This window comes from Salvelinus alpinus, chromosome 6 (genome assembly GCF_045679555.1).
Source record: "Salvelinus alpinus chromosome 6, SLU_Salpinus.1, whole genome shotgun sequence".
NCBI classification, from domain to species: domain Eukaryota; kingdom Metazoa; phylum Chordata; class Actinopteri; order Salmoniformes; family Salmonidae; genus Salvelinus; species Salvelinus alpinus.
Window position 1 is genome coordinate 10,446,882 of NC_092091.1, and position 22,578 is coordinate 10,469,459.

Genomic DNA, 22,578 nt, shown 5'->3' on the forward strand with positions numbered 1-22,578 from the left:
AACGGATGTGTCTCTGTTCACTTGCTGAAGGTTTCTCTCTTTTGAATAGAGATTAAAGATGTCTGATGGAGCCTCGGCACTTAACAACCTGAACACAAAAGACATTCAAATGAATGTCACTGCATGTAGGTCTTCTCTTTATTGTATTGTACACTCTTAGAACAAAAGGTGCTATCTAGAACCTTAAAGGGTACTCCAATGGGGACAGCCGTATAACCTTTTTAATGTCAAGTTGAGCTGGGAATTTTGTCTTACAAGGGAAATGTTCAACAGGAGATATGCCGTGTGTTTGATGCAGGTATTCAAATACAGTACAATAAAGTGACGCGGTAGCCAGGTTATTCATTGAACAGCAAACTGTTTTACGAGATTTTGACTTCATTTACAGTTAGGGAAATTCAGTTGAGACCCAATTTCCTTATTTACAAATCATTACTTTCATGACATCTGGGAATACAACATAAAAGGTCCGAGCAAAGTGAAGTTAAGGTCTGAATAATACAATCGTTGGTCACGTACACAGTCGAGTGTTAAAAGGTGTTCAAGAGGAAAGGATATTTGGAACTAATTGACTTATTTCAAATGCGTATCCAGATCAAAGTTTAGGCCTATGCTTTTCAATGACATATTATTTCTATTCTATTACTATGAATAACGTAATTCTATTGAATTGATAACTACCTAACTTGAGTACGGTTACTCTATTCTCATGGTCTTCCTGACCAATGTTCTTCCTGACCAATAACCAGCCAGTCAATTGAAGTGTCTGAAGAGAAAGCACATGCAGTGTCAACTCACCCTGAAACCCCAGCTAGTTATCACTCACCGTGTGTGTACACTCCAGCTTGACACTCCAGTGTGACACTCCAGCGTGACACTCCAGCTTGACACTCCAGCGTGACACTCCAGCGTGACACTCCAGCGTGACACTCCAGCGTGACACTCCAGCTTGACACTCCAGCGTGACACTCCAGCTTGACACTCCAGCTTGACACTCCAGCGTGACACTCCAGCTTGACACTCCAGCGTGACACTCCAGCGTGACACTCCAGCGTGACACTCCAGCTTGACACTCCAGCTTGACACTCCAGCGTGACACTCCAGCTTGACACTCCAGCTTGACACTCCAGCGTGACACTCCAGCTTGACACTCCAGCGTGACACTCCAGCGTGACACTCCAGCTTGACACTCCAGCGTGACACTCCAGCTTGGCACTCCAGCTTGACACTCCAGCGTGACACTCCAGCGTGACACTCCAGCGTGACACTCCAGCTTGACACTCCGGCGTGACACTCCGGCGTGACACTCCGGCTTGACACTCCGGCGTGACATTCCAGCTTGACACTCCTGCGTGACACTCCAGCTTGACACTCCAGCGTGACACTCCAACGTGACACTCCATCTTGACACTCCAGCATGACACTCCAGCTTGACACTCCAGCGTGACACTCCAGCGTGACACTCCAGCGTGACTTTTTTCACTCGTTTGTTTTGAGCCGTTCTGCTCCCTCTTTCTTTAGATGGGAACAAAGTCTTGGGATTCTGGTGTTTAGCAGAAATGTCACATGGGTCACGTGTCCTGTGCCTACGCCAGGCTAATGTTAATGTTACTGTGTCTCAGTGTGTAACTAGCAACATTACTGTGTCTCAATGTGTAACTAACAACATTACTGTGTCTCAATGTGTAACTAACAACATTACTGTGTCTTAATGTGTAACTAACAATGTTACTGTGTCTTAATGTGTAACTAGCAATGTTACTGTGTCTCAATGTGTCTTACTCCTAATGTTACTGTGTCTCAATGTGTCTTACTCCTAATGTTAATGTGTCTTACTCCCAATGTTACTGTGTCTCAATGTGTCTTACTCCTGATGTTACTGTGTCTTAATGTGTAACTAACAATGTTACTGTGTCTTAATGTGTCTTACTCCTAATGTTACTGTGTCTCAATGTGTCTTACTCCTAATGTTACTGTGTCTCAATGTGTCTTACTCCCAATGTTTCTGTGTCTCAATGTGTCTTACTCCCAATGTTACTGTGTCTCAATGTGTCTTACTCCCAATGTTACTGTGTCTTAATGTGTAACTAACAATGTTACTGTGTCTTAATGTGTCTTACTCCCAATGTTACTGTGTCTCAATGTGTAACTAACAATGTTACTGTGTCTCAATGTGGAACTAACAACATTACTGTGTCTCAATGTGTAACTAACAACATTACTGTGTCTCAATGTGTCTTACTCCTGATGTTACTGTGTCTCAATGTGGAACTAACAACATTACTGTGTCTCAATGTGTCTTACTCCTGATGTTACTGTGTCTCAATGTGTCTTACTCCTAATGTTACTGTGTCTCAATGTGTCTTACTCCTAATGTTACTGTGTCTCAGTGTGTAACTAACAATGTTACTGTGTCTCAATGTGTAACTAATAATGTTACTGTGTCTTAATGTGTAACTAATAATGTTACTGTGTCTTAATGTGTAACTAACAATGTTACTGTGTCTCAATGTGTCTTACTCCTAATGTTACTGTGTCTTAATGTGTAACTAACAATGTTACTGTGTCTTAATGTGTCTTACTCCCAATGTTACTGTGTCTCAGTGTGTAACTAACAATGTTACTGTGTCTCAATGTGTAACTAATAATGTTACTGTGTCTTAATGTGTAACTAACAATGTTACTGTGTCTCAATGTGTCTTACTCCTAATGTTACTGTGTCTTAATGTGTAACTAACAATGTTACTGTGTCTTAATGTGTCTTACTCCCAATGTTACTTTGTCTCAGTGTGTAACTAACAATGTTACTGTGTCTTAATGTGTAACTAACAATGTTACTGTGTCTCAGTGTGTAACTAATAATGTTACTGTATCTTAATGTGTCTTACTCCCAATGTTACTGTGTCTCAATGTGTCTTACTCCTAATGTTAATGTGTCTTAATGTGTCTTACTCCCAATGTTACTGTGTCTCAATGTGTCTTACTCCCAATGTTACTGTGTCTCAATGTGTAACTAACAATGTTACTGTGTCTTAATGTGTAACTAACAATGTTACTGTGTCTCAGTGTGTAACTAATAATGTTACTGTGTCTCAATGTGTCTTACTCCTAATGTTAATGTGTCTTAATGTGTCTTACTCCCAATGTTACTGTGTCTTAATGTGTTTTACTCCCAATGTTACTGTGTCTTAATGTGTCTTACTCCCAATGTTACTGTGTCTTAATGTGTCTTACTCCCAATGTTACTGTGTCTCAATGTGTCTTACTCCCAATGTTACTGTGTCTCAATGTGTAACTAACAATGTTACTGTGTCTTAATGTGTCTTACTCCTAATGTTACTGTGTCTCAATGTGTCTTACTCCTAATGTTACTGTGTCTCAATGTGTCTTACTCCTGATGTTACTGTGCCTCAATATGTCTTACTCCCAATGTTACTGTGTCTCAATGTGTCTTACTCCTAATGTTACTGTGTCTTACTCCTAATGTTACTGTGTCTCACTAAGGGAATAAATGCTATGAGCTGCAGCTGGTGACCATGTTGCTGCTTTTCCGTTACAGGTGGCCATTCCGGTGGTGTCAGTACGGCTGGTGAAGAAGCACAGGACGGCAGGCCTGGTACCCAACGGGTTGGCCATCACCGTGGACACCAGCCAGAAGGTACGCTACAGTACACACCAGTGTAGTACAAAGCAGTACAATGCAATAGGGCTATACCACTCACAGACAGTTAGTACTATATACAGCTAGCATACAGATAGCAAACAGCTAGCATACAGATAGCAGACAGCTAACAACCAGGTAGCCTGGCTAGCAACCAGGAAGCGTAGGCTAACAACCAGGTAGCCAGGCTAGCAACCAGGAAGCGTAGGCTAACAACCAGGTAGGCAGGCTAACAAGGAAGCTAGGCTAACAACCAGGTAGCCAGGCTAACAACCAGAAAGCCAGGCTAACAACCAGGTAGCAAGGCTAACAACCAGATAGTCAGGTAGTCAGCCTAATGAAGCTAACAGCCACAACAACATGAAATAGCGTGTTTGAGAACACCTGAACCAAACAGAATGTAACGTAGTCAGCACACGTGGCAACACAGGAGGAGGGTTAATGTCAGTCACAACTTCAAATGAAGCAATCCTCCCGGCGCTCCAAAGGTAGAGAATCCACGCTGACTTTTTGACTGGTTCAGTCAGGGGAAAGTCTGCTGGCGCAGTCACACAGCGGACATACTGTACAGTTGGTTCTCAACAGACACTGCTTTGAGTTGAGAACATACGGCATCAGGTTAAAGGTCAAAGGTCAGATCCACGTTGGCCTTCCAGTTCTTCAGAGGTGTTTGAGTAGTCTCCTTGTAAAGGAACAGGGATCAGGCTGTTAGTGTTTCGGTTGGAATGTTAACCCATTGAGTCCCACCACGACGCTGGTGTGATTTGGACTTGTAACGCCCTTTAAACATTGTGTGTTTGAGCTTCAGACAGTTTTTTTATGGCCAATCCGCGTCTGCAATAGCCGTACACCATTTACGACGATGCGGCCTCTGCAGAAGTCAGAGTTTTCATACTTCTTGCGCTTTGTGGAGCTGTCATACGCAGTCAATAAATTGGTCTGAACCACACCCCTCCGTAGTGATTCAGGGCTAATCTCTATAAGCATCCAGCTAATTACAAGCAACTGGCTAAATGAAAAGACAGGACCTTATCTCTACTGAGATGTTGGAGTCCGTTTCCCGGTGCTTGACATAGGAGCTCAGCCAAAATAGCATGAAGTAAAAAGGCTGCATCTCCATCCCGAATATCCCCGTTGCCCCCCCCAGCAAAACTAGTCTACATTTAAGGCTATTGTTTATTTGTGTATTTGTGTCAACACTATGTTGAGGAAAAAATTGAAATAGTGAAACATTAAAAAAGCTATAATTCTTTAATAAAACTATACTAAATATACTATCACCAAATAATTGACTAAAACACACTGTTTTGCAATGAAGGTCTACAGTAGCCTCAACAGCACTCTGTAGGGTAACACCATGGCGTAGCCGGAGGACAGCTATCTTCCGTCCTCCTCTGGGTACATTGACTTCAATACAAAACCTAGGAAGCTCATGTACTCAGTCCCTTCCATAGACTTCCATAGTAATTATGGCAACTTCTGGAGGACGTCCTCCAACCTATCAGAGCTCTTATCCAAATAATCAAAGGATCAGAAAATGAATCTAGTACTGAAAGCATAAGCTACAGCTGGCTAGCTAGCACTGCAGTGCATAAAATGTGGTGAGTAGTTGACTCAAATAGAGAGAAAGACAATAGTTGAACATTTTTGAACAAATACATTTCTTCAAAAATTTATGAACGGTATAAGAGAGAGGGAGAGAACAAGATAGAGCTAGCTACATTATATTGTGTTCTATTTATTTCACTTACTTAGCTAGCTAGCCTACTCAAATACCGGCTCAAACAGAGAGGGATGCTATGTTAGCTAGCTGGCTATGGCTATCCAACACTGGAACTCTTCCAAGTCAAGGTAAGCTTTTGGATTTATGAATTTATTGCCACCAGGGCCCGCCGGTGTAACTGCTAAACTGCTTTCTGACTGTACACTGTATGGCATGATTATAGTGGGTTCACTAAAGTGTTAGTTATATTTGCTATGTTGTATGATGTTATCTAATATGGTGACAACGATGTAGGCTGTGTGTAGTGGTTAGCGGTCATGATATGAAGGTTTGGCTTGGAAAGTTTTTTTTGCCTAGTCACAGACAGCTGATGTGTTGTGCACTGAAGTCCACAAGCGAATGAAAAAGATGAGAGAGGAGGAGAGAGTATAGATGCGAGAAGGAATTACAATGAGCAAAGTGATTGTGCTGTTTGTATGTGGCTGCTATGAAAGTGAACTGTGTTTGTGTGTGATCAGGGGTGTATTCATCCCACCGATTCTGTTGGAAAATGAACGAAACGGGGATAAACATACCTGAATTTGTCCAATAGAAACTATCGTTTGCAACTGTTGGACTAATGATTACACCGTAGATCAGCTTGATGTGTCACGCCTGCTCCCGCTCCCCCTCTCTGGCGCTCAAGGGCACCAGGCAGCCCATCATTACGTACACCTGTCACCATCATTACGCGCATATGCGCAATGTTGGACTCACCAGGACTCCATTACTTTGTTGATTGCCCATCTATATCTGTCTGCTCCTCAGTTTGTTCCCTGTGTCATCATTGATGTCGTTATGTTTTCCCCTGTCCAGACGCTGTCCTCGTTTGTTTCTTGTCTGTTATCCATTAAATGTTCACCCCCTGTACTTGCTTCTCGTTTCCCAGCGTCAGTCCTTACGAGATGAAGGCAAGAGTGTGCAAGGCGGTATTGAATGTGTCACAGTCTTTCACCTTGATTACAAAAAAATATTTCAACTTGTGCACCTACGTTGTAAACTTTAATTCAAAGCTAAGTTGTAGCAACCTCATGATGGGTGAAGGGAGTAGCCTAAATATATCCACGTTACAAGGAAAACTGGTGGAATGGAATACGAATGACAGTCATGCAATGTGCCTTAATAGAAATAAGGCCAAGCTCATAAAAAAAAAGATTGTCATCCCATTAACAAAAATGATTGCCATCTTAAACGGCACCGACCGCCGGAAATCCCAGATCAAGCATAAATCGGCTTGTACAGGGTTAAGCTAGAGCGGTGTCTGTGAGAGAAGGGCGGATCTTGAAGGGGCACGGGGCCGGGTCTTGTTATAAAAACGTCTGTAGTGTCTGAATGGTTTGAGCACACACGTGTTTTGCTCTATGACACTCACAAGCTACACAAGAGTCATTAAGGGGTTCTTCTACATAGAAGATCATAGTAAGTCCCAGGACATAGTGTCTATAATACTGTAAGGGGTTCTTCTACATAGATCATAGTACATCCCAGGACATAGTGTCTATAATACTGTAAGGGGTTCTTCTACATAGACGATCATATGAAATCCCAGGACATAGTGTCTATAATACTGTAATAAGCTCACATATTTGCGGTCACAAACTCCAAACTCCACAGAGTTGTCACTGACTAGTTGGATATTCATTTCCCACTGAGCAAACAATTTCTGTACTTACAGCATCCATATAAATTCATTTTGATCAGGTTTTTGCTTCGGCAGACCTTATTTTTGTATTGACCTTTGTCAATACAACTCATGAATGCAACTGTTTATGTCAAATTGTTACTTGTAGCCCTGGTTGTCCAGAAAATAAAATGGTAAACCACTTAATTGTGAGGCTAAAATATAAGGGCTGGGCATGCAGATAAATGAAAGTCAGATCAATTAAAAGCCGTTCTTTCCTGGCGTTCCGGACTGATAGGGTTAACTCAATAGGCTGGTCTTGTTCTGGGTCAAACACCTTTATGGGGGTTTATGGACCTTAGTGACAACAGCTAAAGCTCCTGGCTGCCACCTGGCTTTCTTTTGTCTTGGATGAATTGGAGGAGCTGATTGGGAGACTTGGGTAAATGAATGGGTAACACTTACTATATACACAGTCTTTTATCTATCACAGCTGGATTGGCTGAAACTACTTAGTCAGTCCATGTCATAAAGGTGTCAGTTGGCAAGTGAGAAATCAAACTTTGTTGGTAACCTATTCTATAATAGACTATTCAAAGATAGTAGAGTTTAAGTTCTAGACTACTATAGACCTTGAGTTCTAGACTACTATAGAGCTTAAGTTCTAGACTACTATAGACCTTGAGGTCTAGACTACTATAGAGCTTACGTTCTAGACTACTATAGAGCTTAAGTTCTAGACTACTATAGAGCTTAAGTTCTAGACTACTATAGAGCTTGAGTTCTGGACTACAATAGAGCTTGAGTTCTAGACTAGTATAGAGCTTGAGTTCTAGACTACTATAGAGCTTGAGTTCTAGACTACTATAGAGCTTAAGTTCTAGACTACTGTAGAGTTTGAGGTCTAGACTACAATAGAGCTTAAGTTCTAGACTATTGTAGAGCTTAAGTTCTAGACTACTATATAGCTTGAGTTCTAGACTACTATAGAGCTTGAGTTCTAGACTACTGTAGAGCTTAAGTTCTAGACTACTATAGAGCTTAAGTTCTAGACTACTATAGAGCTTAAGTTCTAGACTACTGTAGAGCTTGAGTTCTAGACTACTATAGAGCTTAAGTTCTAGACTACTATAGAGCTTGAGTTCTAGACTACTATAGAGCTTGAGTTCTGGACTACAGTAGAGCTTGAGTTCTAGACTACTATAGAGCTTAAGTTCTAGACTACTGTAGAGCTTGAGTTCTAGACTACAATAGAGCTTGAGTTCTAGACTACTGTAGAGCTTGAGTTCTAGACTACTATAGAGCTTGAGTTCTAGACTACTATAGAGCTTGAGTTCTAGACTACAATAGAGGTTGAGTTTGTGTTGTTTGTTTAGTGTCTTGTTCTGTCTTGCAGTATGTGTTTGTGTCCTTGCTGTCTCGAGACAGTGTCTACGACGTCCTCAGGAGGATCTGCACACACCTTCAGGTGAGAAATAACCTCCTCACGGTCCACAAGGCTCAAGGTTGTGGGTTCAATTCCCATGTGGGCCACTTTGTAGGAAAGTGTCTGCTACACTAGACATGTTTTGCAATACAGCTCTATGACGAGATACCATTGTTAAAGTCATGTAGTGTACTTACGATGTAGTTATGTTTTGGAATGGGTGGCCAGTAATAAACTGGTCCTGAACATCTCTAAAACTAAGAACATTGTATTTGGTACAAATCATTCCCTAAGTTCTAGACCTCAGCTGAATCTGGTAATGAATGGTGTGGCTGTTGAACAAGTTGAGGGGACTAAATTACTTGGTGTTACCTTAGATTGTAAACTGTCATGGTCAAAACATATAGATTCAATGGTTGTATTGATGGGGAGAGGTCTGTCCAGTATAAAAAATGTGCAAAAGTAGCGAAAATCAAAAAGTGGGCAAATACTTTTTCACAGCACTGCATGTACTGACATGTATGTGTAACTCACACACACTGACACACACACACACACACGCACACACACACACTGACACACACACACACACTACATGTTAACGTTTTAAATGTATGTCAATTGTAAAGTTTTTTGTCTGCATTGTTTCGGTATGTCTCGGACCCCAGTAAGACTAGCTGTCTCCATTGGCGTGGGCTAATGGAGATCCAAATCAATAGAGAACCAATTTAATAATATAATATATGACGTTTAGCAGAGTTTTTTTGAATACAAAGCGATTGACAGTCTTACGTGCGTACATTTACATTAAGTGTAGTTACAGTGTACCCTTATTTTCCTCCATAGGTGAATGGGAAGAAAAGCCTTAGCCTGAAGCAGTACTTGGAGGAGCCTAGCTTACTATCTATGGTAAGCCCAGCCTCTACTCTACACTACACCACACTACACTACACCACACTACACTACTCTACTCTACTCTACTATAGTATACACTTCCATACTATAGTCCACACTACTATACTCTACACTACTGTACACCACTATACTATAGTCTACACTACCATACTCTACGCTACACTGCTATACTCTACTCTACTCAACTGCACACTACTATACTACAGTCTACACCATCATACTCTACGCTATACTACTATGCTCTACACCACTATGCTCTACACAACTATACTATGGTCTACAATACCATACTCTACACTACCATACTCTGCACCGTTATACTCTACACCACTATACTATAGTCTACACTACCATACCCTACACTACTATACTCCACACCACTATACTATAGTCTCCACTACCATACCCTACACTACTATACTCTACACCACTATACTATAGTCTCCACTACCATACCCTACACTACTATACTCTACACCACTATACTATAGTCTCCACTACCATACCCTACACTACTATACTCTACACCACTATACTATAGTCTCCACTACCATACCCTACACTACTATACTCTACACCACTATACTATAGTCTCCACTACCATACCCTACACTACTATACTCCACACCACTATACTATAGTCTCCACTACCATACCCTACACTACTATACTCTACACCACTATACTATAGTCTCCACTACCATACCCTACACTACTATACTCTACACCACTATACTATAGTCTCCACTACCATACCCTACACTACTATACTCCACACCACTATACTATAGTCTCCACTACCATACCCTACACTACTATACTCTACACCACTATACTATAGTCTCCACTACCATACCCTACACTACTATACTCTACACCACTATACTATAGTCTCCACTACCATACTCCACCCTACACGACTATACTCCACTCTACTTTACTATAGTCTACACTGCCATACTCCACAACTACTATACTCTACACCACTATACTATGGTCTACACTACCATACTCCACCCTACACGACTATACTCCACTCTACTATACTATATACCACTCTATATAGTCTACTCTACTATACTCTACACTGCTCTACTCCACTCTATATAGTCTACAACGCCGTACTCTACTCTACACTAATATACTCTATACTGCCATACTCTACACTCTACACTACTATGCTGTACTCTATACCTCTACTCTACACAACTATACTATAGTCCACACTACTCTACTCTACTATACTCTACACTAGTCTACTATGCTCTACACTACTCCACTCCGTACAACTGCACTCCACTACACTCTACACTACTCCACTATACACTACTATACTCTACACCGCACCACTTTACACTACTATGATGTATCCTATATCTCTACTCTACACAACTATACTATGGTACACACTACTCTACTCTACTATACTCTACACCACTATACTCTACACTAGTCTACAATGCTCTACACTACTCCACTCTGTACAACTGTACTCCACTCTACACTACTCTACTATACTCTACCCTACACTACTAGACTCTACACCACTATACTCAACTCTACTATACTCAACTCTATACCACCCCACAATGCGCCACCCCACTCTGGTATACTCTGCTATACTCCATACTACTCTACTATACTCCACCATGCTCCACACCGCTCTACTATACGCTGCTATACTCTACACAACGATACTATACTCCGCTATACTCTGCTATACTCCGCGGTACGCTGCGTTGCTCCACTATACCTCACACCACTCTGCTATACTCTACTATGCTCCACTATACTGTGCTCTACTCTACTCTATACTACTTAACTGCCTTGTTGGGGGGCAGAACGACAAATGTTTACCATGTCAGCTCAGGGATTCGATCTTGCAACTTTTCAGTTAGTAGTCCAACGCTCTATCCACTAGGCTACTTGCCACACACTCGCTCACCACATACGCTGCTACTACTGTCTATTATCTATCCTGTTGTCTAGTCACTTTACCCCTACCTACAGTATACTGCTGCTACTGTCTATTATCTATCCTGTTGTCTAGTCACTTTACCCCTACCTACAGTATACTGCTGCTACTGTCTATTATCTATCCTGTTGTCTAGTCACTCTACCCCTACCTACAGTATACTACTGCTACTGTCTATTATCTATCCTGTTGTCTAGTCACTTTACCCCTACCTACAGTATACTGCTACTACTGTCTATTATCTATCCTGTTGTCTAGTCACTTTACCCCTACCTACAGTATACTGCTGCTACTGTCTATTATCTATCCTGTTGTCTAGTCACTTTACCCCTACCTACAGTATACTGCTACTACTGTCTATTATCTATCCTGTTGTCTAGTCACTTTACCCCTACCTACAGTATACTGCTGCTACTGTCTATTATCTATCCTGTTACCTAGTCACTTTACCCCTACCTACAGTATACTGCTGTTACTGTTTATTATCTATCCTGTTACCTAGTCACTTTACCCCTAACTACAGTATACTGCTGTTACTGTTTACTATCTATCCTGTTACCTAGTCACTTTACCCCTACCTACAGTATACTGCTGCTACTGTCTATTATCTATCCTGTTGTCTAGTCACTTTACCCCTACCTACAGTATACTGCTACTACTGTCTATTATCTATCCTGTTGTCTAGTCACTTTACCCCTACCTACAGTATACTGCTGCTACTGTCTATTATCTATCCTGTTGTCTAGTCACTTTACCCCTACCTACAGTATACTGCTACTACTGTCTATTATCTATCCTGTTGTCTAGTCACTTTACCCCTACCTACAGTATACTGCTGCTACTGTCTATTATCTATCCTTTACCCCTACCTACAGTATACTGCTACTACTGTCTATTATCTATCCTGTTGTCTAGTCACTTTACCCCTACCTACAGTATACTGCTGCTACTGTCTATTATCTATCCTGTTGTCTAGTCACTTTACCCCTACCTACAGTATACTGCTGCTACTGTCTATTATCTATCCTGTTGTCTAGTCACTTTACCCCTACCTACAGTATACTGCTGCTACTGTCTATTATCTATCCTGTTGTCTAGTCACTCTACCCCTACCTACAGTATACTGCTGCTACTGTCTATTATCTATCCTGTTGTCTAGTCACTCTACCCCTACCTACAGTATACTGCTGCTACTGTCTATTATCTATCCTGTTGTCTAGTCACTCTACCCCTACCTACAGTATACTGCTACTACTGTCTATTATGTATCCTGTTGTCTAGTCACTTTCCCCTACCTACAGTATACTGCTGCTACTGTCTATTATCTATCCTTTACCCCTACCTACAGTATACTGCTGCTACTGTCTATTATCTATCCTGTTGTCTAGTCACTTTACCCTACCTACAGTATACTGCTGCTACTGTCTATTATCTATCCTTTACCCCTACCTACAGTATACTGCTGCTACTGTCTATTATCTATCCTGTTGTCTAGTCACTTTACCCTACCTACAGTATACTGCTGCTACTGTCTATTATCTATCCTTTACCCCTACCTACAGTATACTGCTACTACTGTCTATTATCTATCCTGTTGTCTAGTCACTTTACCCCTACCTACAGTATACTGCTACTACTGTCTATTATCTATCCTGTTGTCTAGTCACTTTACCCCTACCTACAGTATACTGCTGCTACTGTCTATTATCTATCCTTTACCCCTACCTACAGTATACTGCTGCTACTGTCTATTATCTATCCTGTTGTCTAGTCACTTTACCCCTACCTACAGTATACTGCTGCTACTGTCTATTATGTATCCTGTTGTCTAGTCACTTTACCCCTACCTACAGTATACTGCTGCTACTGTCTATTATCTATCCTGTTGTCTAGTCACTTTACCCCTACCTACAGTATACTGCTGCTACTGTCTATTATCTATCCTGTTGTCTAGTCACTTTACCCCTACCTACAGTATACTGCTGCTACTGTCTATTATCTATCCTGTTGTCTAGTCACTTTACCCCTACCTACAGTATACTGCTGCTACTGTCTATTATCTATCCTTTACCCCTACCTACAGTATACTGCTACTACTGTCTATTATCTATCCTGTTGTCTAGTCACTTTACCCCTACCTACAGTATACTGCTACTACTGTCTATTATCTATCCTGTTGTCTAGTCACTTTACCCCTACCTACAGTATACTGCTGCTACTGTCTATTATCTATCCTGTTGTCTAGTCACTTTACCCCTACCTACAGTATACTGCTGCTACTGTCTATTATCTATCCTGTTGTCTAGTCACTTTACCCCTACCTACAGTATACTGCTGCTACTGTCTATTATCTATCCTGTTGTCTAGTCACTTTACCCTACCTACAGTATACTGCTGCTACTGTCTATTATCTATCCTGTTGTCTAGTCACTCTACCCCTACCTACAGTATACTGCTGCTACTGTCTATTATCTATCCTTTACCCCTACCTACAGTATACTGCTACTACTGTCTATTATCTATCCTGTTGTCTAGTCACTTTACCCCTACCTACAGTATACTGCTGCTACTGTCTATTATCTATCCTTTACCCCTACCTACAGTATACTGCTACTACTGTCTATTATCTATCCTGTTGTCTAGTCACTTTACCCCTACCTACAGTATACTGCTAGTACTGTCTATTATCTATCCTGTTGTCTAGTCACTTTACCCCTACCTACAGTATACTGCTACTACTGTCTATTATCTATCCTGTTGTCTAGTCACTTTACCCCTACCTACAGTATACTGCTGCTACTGTCTATTATCAATGGTACTCCCCGTATATAGCCATGGTATTACCTCGTTCCGCTGCACATCGGCTCGGTACTGGTACTCCCTGTGTATGCCATGTTATTTTCTACTTCCTGTATATAATGAAGGAAAAACTAAACCGCACACTGCTCTTGATAGTATCACCAATATTTAATAAACTTACGTATCGGCCACATGGCCTTCGTCAGAGCTCTGAGCAGTGTGAGCAGTGTGCGGTTTCCTTTTTCCTTCATCTTGTTCAATTGTTGCCATGCACCTGCAAATAAGATTGCTCAGATGTGCGAGTGCCTTTTTAATTTTATACTTCCTGTATATAGCCATGTTATTTTCTACTTCCTGTATATGGCCATGTTGTTTTCTACTTCCTGTATATGGCCATGTTGTTTTCTACTTCCTGTATATAGCCATGTTATTTTCTACTTCCTGTATATGGCCATGTTGTTTTCTACTTCCTGTATATAGCCATGTTATTTTCTACTTCCTGTATATAGCCATGTTATTTTCTACTTCCTGTATATGGCCATGTTATTTTCTACTTCCTGTATATAGCCATGTTATTTTCTAATTCCTGTATATAGCCATGTTATTTTTACTCCTTATTTTGTTTCGTTATTCAGTGTGTATTTATTCCTCGTGTCACCGTTCTAGTAGTTATTACATTTTTTACCTTTTCTTTAACTCTGCATTGTTGAAAAGGACCCGTAAGTAAGCATGCGAAGCATGTGACAAATACAACTTGATTCGATTTATTTGCCATGTAGGGGTGTAGCTAACTGGAACAACACACTACTGTTTTACCATGTAGCGGTGTAGCTAACCACTGGACCTACACACTACTGTTTTACCATGTAGCGGTGTAGCTAACTACTGGAACTACACACTACTGTTTTACCATGTAGCGGTGTAGCTAACTACTGGAACTACACACTACTGTTTTACCATGTAGCGGTGTAGCTAACTACTGGAACTACACACTACTGTTTTACCATGTAGCGGTGTAGCTAACTACTGGAACTACACACTACTGTTTACCATGTAGCGGTGTAGCTAACTACTGGAACTACACACTACTGTTTTACCATGTAGCGGTGTAGCTAACTACTGGAACTACACACTACTGTTTTACCATGTAGCGGTGTAGCTAACTACTGGAACTACACACTACTGTTTTACCATGTAGCGGTGTAGCTAACTACTGGAACTACACACTACTGTTTTACCATGTAGCGGTGTAGCTAACTACTGGAACTACACACTACTGTTTACCATGTAGCGGTGTAGCTAACTACTGGAACTACACACTACTGTTTTACCATGTAGCGGTGTAGCTAACTACTGGAACTACACACTACTGTTTTACCATGTAGCAGTGTAGCTAACTACTGGAACTACACACTACTGTTTTACCATGTAGCGGTGTAGCTAACCATGTAGTGGACTACTCTTTCTTAAGGGTAGATTTAGTTCAGTAAACTATATTTTTCTTAAGGGTAGATGTAGTTCAGTAAACTATATTTTTCTTAAGGGTAGATTTAGTTCAGTAAACTATATTTTTCTTAAGGGTAGATTTAGTTCAGTAAACTATATTTTTCTTAAGGGTAGATTTAGTTCGGTAAACTATATTTTTCATAAGGGTAGATTTAGTTCAGTAAACTATATTTTTCTTAAGGGTAGATTTAGTTCAGTAAACTATATGTTTCTTAAGGGTAGATTTAGTGTAGCTTAAATTCTTCTAATGAAAAAGTAAATGGTAGTTTGGTAAACTATGATTTCAGTGTAGCTTCCCCAACAGTGCCTAAACTTTATTAAAGTTACCTTACCTTTCCTCTCATTCAGGATGAGTTCCCCGTGGTCAATGACTTCCCTCCGGTGTTGAAGTGGAGGAGGAAGCCGTCCATTCCGTCCGTGTCCTCCTCTCTCCCGGATCTCCTTGGTAACTCCACCAGCAGTCGGAGTGCAGTGGACATCCCCTACCTACCTACGGAGGTTCCACTGACATTAAAGGGTAAGATCAGAGGTCAGCCCCACTCTATCATTAATCATCAAAGGGCGACAGCTAATCATTTCCTTGATGGAAAATTATTATTTTTTATTTATTTTTTCAAACACCTCCAGGCTACACTTGGATGTCTAAAAGCTGGACATGTTAGGATCTCTGTCAGGACTGAGTTTTAAATGGACATGTTAGGATCTCTGTCAGGGCTGAGTTTTCAATGGTGGACATGTTAGGATCTCTGTCAGGGCTGGGTTTTAAATGGTGGACATGTTAGGATCTCTGTCAGGGCTGAGTTTTAAATGGTGGACATGTTAGGATCTCTGTCAGGGCTGAGTTTTAAATGGTGGACATGTTAGGATCTCTGTCAGGGCTGAGTTTTAAATGGTGGACATGTTAGGATCTCTGTCAGGGCTGAGTTTTAAATGCTGGACATAACCTAACCCTTTTTCCAAGGTCAGATATTTTCACCCCCTTTATGGCCCAGGTTAGGATTAGAGTTATGGTTATCTGATCCTAGATCTGTGGCAACCTTTCATCCATCACTGTCAGCCCTATCACACACAGCCTGTCATGTTTCTTTCTCTCACACACACATGAGGTAACAGGCTCAGAATAGACCTAGCTTAGTTGGCTGCCTGTTGACTGTTATCCAACAATATTACATTGGCAACGTCAAGCTGGCTAAAACAGAAACAGGCTAACAGGTTAGCTCTCTATGCCTGACGTAGTCTCTCGTGACAGACTGGGTACTGAGATAATGCTTCACACAGAACAGGACGAATAGCTTATTGGTTGATTGGTTGATGTCTCATCCTTCTGCCACATGCTAGCTGTTTACTAATGTAGCCATTGGAGTCACCTTCTGGGCCAAAAGTCCCACACTGATACAGGAAGTGGAGATCTATTGCTGTTGATTACCCAGCAGTCCATTCCTCACCAGTGTGCATAGAGCCACATACTGCACCTTCTTAAACCACCTGAACTCAGTTGATATTTTTTTTTTTTAAATGTTAATTTAGTTTTGTCCCCCCTATTTCTTTGTTGTCCTTCTCCTGACTAGAGGAAGTGAGTTGTACAGACTGTAGAAGTATGAGAGCTGCCCTCTGGGATGGCAGGAAAAACACAGCCTGTTCTTCTTCTCAGATCATTACAAGCCCAGCTACGTGGAGCTTTCAGCAGGGTCCTAAATGGATGAAAATAGACTGAAAGAGAGGGACTACCTGGACTCCAAAAATGAACAATTATTTTACACACCATGTTACACTGTTTATACACACCGTGTATTTATATACTGTTATACACAACATGTTACCCTGTTTATACACACCATGTTACATTGTTTTATACACACCGTGTATTTATATACTGTTATACACAACATGTTACCCTGTTTATACACACCATGTTACATTGTTTTATACACACCGTGTATTTATATACTGTTATACACGTAAGTAGCCTTACACAAACCTTGGCTCATAGGTGCCTACCTCCTGTTTCTGTAGTGTGAGGCAGCTTGATGTAGAAGTACACCACCCTGGACAGGACGCTAGTCTGTCACAGGGCCTTACCACCAATCTATCTCCTTAATGCTGTGGTGGCAAGTAGCCTAGAGGTTAGAGTGAGGTTATGCTACTAGAGGTTAGAGTGAGGTTAGGCTACTAGAAGTTAGAGTGAGGTTAGGCTACTAGAGGTTAGAGTGAGGTTAGGCTACTAGAGGTTAGAGTGAGTTTAGGCTACTAGAGGTTAGAGTGAGGTTAGGCTACTAGAGGTTAGAGTGAGGTTAGGCTACTAGAGGTTAGAGTGAGTTTAGGCTACTAGAGGTTAGAGTGAGTTTAGGCTACTAGAGGTTAGAGTGAGGTTAGGCTACTAGAGGTTAGAGTGATGTTAGGCTACTAGAGGTTAGAGTGAGGTTAGGCTACTAGAGGTTAGAGTGAGGTTAGGCTACTAGAAGTTAGAGTGAGGTTAGGCTACTAGAGGTTAGAGTGAGGTTAGGCTACTAGAGGTTAGAGTGAGGTTAGGCTACTAGAGGTTAGAGTGAGGTTAGGCTACTAGAGGTTAGAGTGAGTTTAGGCTACTAGAGGTTAGAGTGAGGTTAGGCTACTAGAGGTTAGAGTGAGGTTAGGCTACTAGAGGTTAGAGTGAGGTTAGGCTACTAGAGGTTAGAGTGAGGTTAGGCTACTAGAGGTTAGAGTGAGGTTAGGCTACTAGAGGTTAGAGTGAGGTTAGGCTACTAGAGGTTAGAGGTTAGAGTGTTGGACTAGTAACTGAAAGGTGGCAAGATCAAATCCTCCGAGCTGACATTGTAAAAATCTGTCGTTCTGCCCCTGAACAAGGCAGTTAACCCACTGTTCCTAGGCTGTCATTGTAAATAAGGATTTGTTATTAAACTGACTTGCCTAGTTAAATAAAGGCAAAATAAAATAAAAAACGCATCGGGTCCCATTTTTATAGTCTTTGGAATTACTCGGCCGGGGATCGACCTTCTAATCTCAGGGCGGACACTAAGCAAAACGCCACTGAGTTGCCACTGTTTATACACACCGCATGTTTGTATACTGGATTCTCGACGTCGCTCACTAATATATCTACTGCTGTACATGTCATTCTTAGTATACCATTATGGTATAGATACGCAGCATAGATTGGATTTTGGTTATTGATACAGTGTTATTTGGGATTGGATTTGGGTTATTGATACAGTGTTATTTGGGATTGGATTTGGGTTATTGATACAGTGTTATTTGGGATTGGATTTGGGTTATTGATAGTGTTATTTGGGATTGGATTTGGGTTTATTGATACAGTGTTATTTGGGATTGGATTTGGGTTTATTGATACAGTGTTATTTGGGATTGGATATGGGTTATTGATACAGTGTTATTTGGGTTGTTCATTGGATTCGTTCTGGCATTTTTAGATTTGTTGATTTTAGTTATTTATTATTATTTGTTTACTTGTTACTGTTAGGAGACAGTAACACATGCATTTTGCTTCACCCTATAACATGTTGTGTGCAGAGCGGAGTCTGGAGACAGGGAAGATCCTCCGGACAGAGCCAGTACCACAACTGGGCCACATGGAGTACCAGCTGCTCAAGTTCTTCATCCTGCTGTGAGTACGGGACGGACTAACGTGGTCCCAGATCTGTCTGTACTCTCGTGGAATGACGCAGAGTTTCCCCACACTCGCTCCTGGTGACCCCAACGTTTAGTTTTTTTTGCTCTAGAAAGACACAGCTGATTCAAATAATCAAAGTTTAATGATTAGTTTGTTATTTGAATCAGCTGTGTACTGTTAGGACAACAAAAAACTAAACGTGTCCCGCTTAGGGTCCCCGGGACCGAGTTTGGAAAACACTCGGCTAAGGCATCTCTCATTGTATTATACACGTACTGTCATACTGCCACCTGCTGGCCGTAATTATTATCACACGTTCATATTACATATACCTATTACACTGACATATTACATATCAACCGATGAGTTGGGAAATGGATCATTGGTGGAGTATAGGCCTACTGTGGATACCTAAACCCCTGTGACCCTCCCAGGCCCATGTTGGCCACGGTTAAGGACATACATTGTAGATTCATAATATTACATTATATTTTATTATACCCTCTAAACTTATTCCACCCCTTGGACAAAATTAGTTTCATCTGATGCTGTTAATAGTATATATATATTTATATTTTGAAGTGCCTCCACTGACCCCACTTTGAGAACCCCTGTGGTAAACAATGTGGTCATTGTGCGACGTCTGTCTCCTTCAGTATCGTCCTGCTCGTCATGTCCTCCTGTTACCTGGCCTTCCGTGTGTGTTGTCTAGAGCAGCAGCTGTCCTTCCTCAACACACATCCCACAATGCCCATGAGAGAGAGGTGAGGGACACACACACACACACACACACACACACACACACACACACACACACACACACACAAGAGAGAGGTAAGTATGCATCTTCACTCTCTCACACATATACACACTTCCCCTTTTTGACCCATGAGCGTCACCTTTGTCCCCCAGTTCCTTTGAGCTCATTTCCCATAGCAACACAGGGCTGAATGCTTTGAGCTCATTTCCCATAGCAACACAGGGCTGAATGCTTTGAGCTCATTTCCCATAGCAACACAGGGCTGAATGCTTTGAGCTCATTTCCCATAGCAACACAGGGCTGAATGCTTTGAGCTCATTTCCCATCTCAACACAGGGCTGAATGCTTTGAGCTCATTTCCCATAGCAACACAGGGCTGAATGCTTTGAGCTCATTTCCCATAGCAACACAGGGCTGAATGCTTTGAGCTCATTTCCCATAGCAACACAGGGCTGAATGCTTTGAGCTCATTTCCCATCTCAACACAGGGCTGAATCCTTTGAGCTCATTTCCCATCTTAACACAGGCATGAACGCTTTGAGCTCATTTCCCATCTTAACACAGGCATGAACGCTTTGAGCTAATTTCCCATAGCAACACAGGGCTGAATGTTTGCTGTATAGTCATATTTTATTACATAAAACATTGCTTCCCCACTTCGAGAGGAGATATTGCTGTTGCTATGCCAACGTGCATGTTTGTCTCTTCCCAGGTAACACTTGCTGCATGCTGCGTCAACATTGGACAGATGGTCTGTCAGTCACGGAGTTACTCCTGGCTATTGGGCAAACAGAGACTCTGTTTGTTTACCTGTTCACTCTGTCCCACCCTGTAGGTGTGGAGAAGTGCCCTGCTGGTTCAATGAAAAGACAATGACTTGAGAAAATCCAAGACCTGAAGCCAAAACTGCAGTTAAATAGACAGTCCAATAGGGGGTGCCAGAGAGACAAGAGTCCTCTTGTCGTTCCCTAGAAAGACTATGGACTGCAGACAAAAGACTGGAATGGAAGGAGGAGGATAGAGGAGGATTGGAAGTAGACGACTACAGAGTAGGTGTCAATGGGACAGTGCCAATGGAGTTCACCTGACCTTTGACCTCAATGTCCTTGTTTTACTCAGATTCTGCCATGGAACTTTACAATACCAGTCAACTGATCAGACACTTCCGCGTCCAGGATTTTAGAGACAGAGCCTGTTGTCAGAGACAGAGCCTGTTGTCAGAGACAGAGCCTGTTGTCAGAGACAGAGCCTGTTGTCAGAGACAGAGCCGTTTTCAACAGGAATAGACTGTACCCAGTAGGAGAGTTGCTACGAGAGAGACTGAAGAAAGATTGAATATGAGAAGGCATTCCGATCAGGAATTCAACCTGACCTGGTCAACCATTTCCAACCGTAGCCCACCTTGCAATGTTTACTGAGCATGGTCACTGAGACATAACCACTCCTGAAACACTAAGGAAAAATAGAAACCATTTCAATGGACACTATTACCAGAGGTTTAACATTTCTGTCAGAATTTGAAGATGCTGTGCTAGAGTTATAGCTGTCTTGTCATGCCAACTGAAAACATGATACTGTGTGTGTCAGGTGAGGTTGTGAAAGTGTGTATGTATGTGTGTGTCTTGTGTGTGTTTGAGTGTATTAACCATTATTTGTGTGACTTAACAAGTGGCTAGGACTGTCTCAAGGTAGTTGGTAGCTTCTCCATCTGATAAGCCATGACGTCTGCGTCATGTCATGTAATACTAGATATTGACTGAATTGTAAAGGGATTGTCTGTGACACTGTTGGATGGAGTGGAACTTTGGAAGTGAACTGCGAGAAAGCAGTGAAAGTATTCAGAGAGAGAGAGGAAAGAAAGACAAAGAGACAGAGAGACAGGAGACAGAGAGACAGGAGACAGAGAGGAGAGAGAGAGAGAGAGAAAGAAAGAGAGGGAGAGAGAGAGGAGAGAAAGAAAGAGAGGGAGAGAGAGAGACAGACAGGAGACAGAGAGTAGAGAGAAAGAGAGCGAGAGAAAGAAAGAGAGGGAGAGAGAGAGAGAGGGGAGACAGACAGAGAACGAGAGACTCAGGTTGACAATGAATGTCGTTGCTGTCCACTAGCCCTAATGTTCCATGATGAGGAGGTGTGTACTATAAGTATTATACTGTTCCATGAGGAGGTGTGTACTATAAATATTATAATATTCCATGAGGAGGAGGTGTGTACTATAAATATTATAATATGCCATGAGGAGGAGGTGTGTACTACAAATATTATATTATTCCATGAGGAGGAGGTGTGTACTGTAAATATTATAATATTCCATGAGGAGGAGGTGTGTACTATAAATATTATAATATGCCATGAGGAGGAGGTGTGTACTGTAAATATTATAATATTCCATGAGGTGAAGGTGTGTACTATAAATATTATAATATTCCATGAGGAGGTTTGTACTATAAATATTATACTGTTCCATGAGGAGGAGGTGTGTACTGTAAATATTATAATATTCCATGAGGTGAAGGTGAAGGTGTGTA

At 41.5% G+C, this 22,578-nt stretch overlaps 1 protein-coding gene across 7 annotated transcripts in view; it reads left to right on the forward strand.

The window, feature by feature from the left end:
* LOC139578122 (GRAM domain-containing protein 2A-like) overlaps positions 1-22,069 on the forward strand; it is a 60,098-nt gene extending 38,029 nt beyond the window's left edge. For 3 of the 7 annotated variants that reach the window (XM_071405361.1, XM_071405359.1, XM_071405366.1), the window contains 7 exons: positions 3,560-3,658; positions 8,441-8,512; positions 9,317-9,379; positions 16,014-16,182; positions 19,194-19,287; positions 19,950-20,057; positions 20,889-22,069. In XM_071405361.1, coding sequence (XP_071261462.1) covers positions 3,560-3,658; positions 8,441-8,512; positions 9,317-9,379; positions 16,014-16,182; positions 19,194-19,287; positions 19,950-20,057; positions 20,889-20,934 — 651 coding nt within the window. In that variant the 3' untranslated portion in view covers positions 20,935-22,069. Of the gene's footprint in view, positions 1-3,559; positions 3,659-8,440; positions 8,513-9,316; positions 9,380-16,013; positions 16,183-17,316; positions 19,168-19,193; positions 19,288-19,949; positions 20,062-20,765 lie in introns of those variants that run through there. The other 4 variants (XM_071405363.1, XM_071405360.1, XM_071405362.1 and 1 more) reach the window with 3 other exon arrangements.
* The last annotated feature ends 509 nt before the right edge of the window (positions 22,070-22,578 follow it).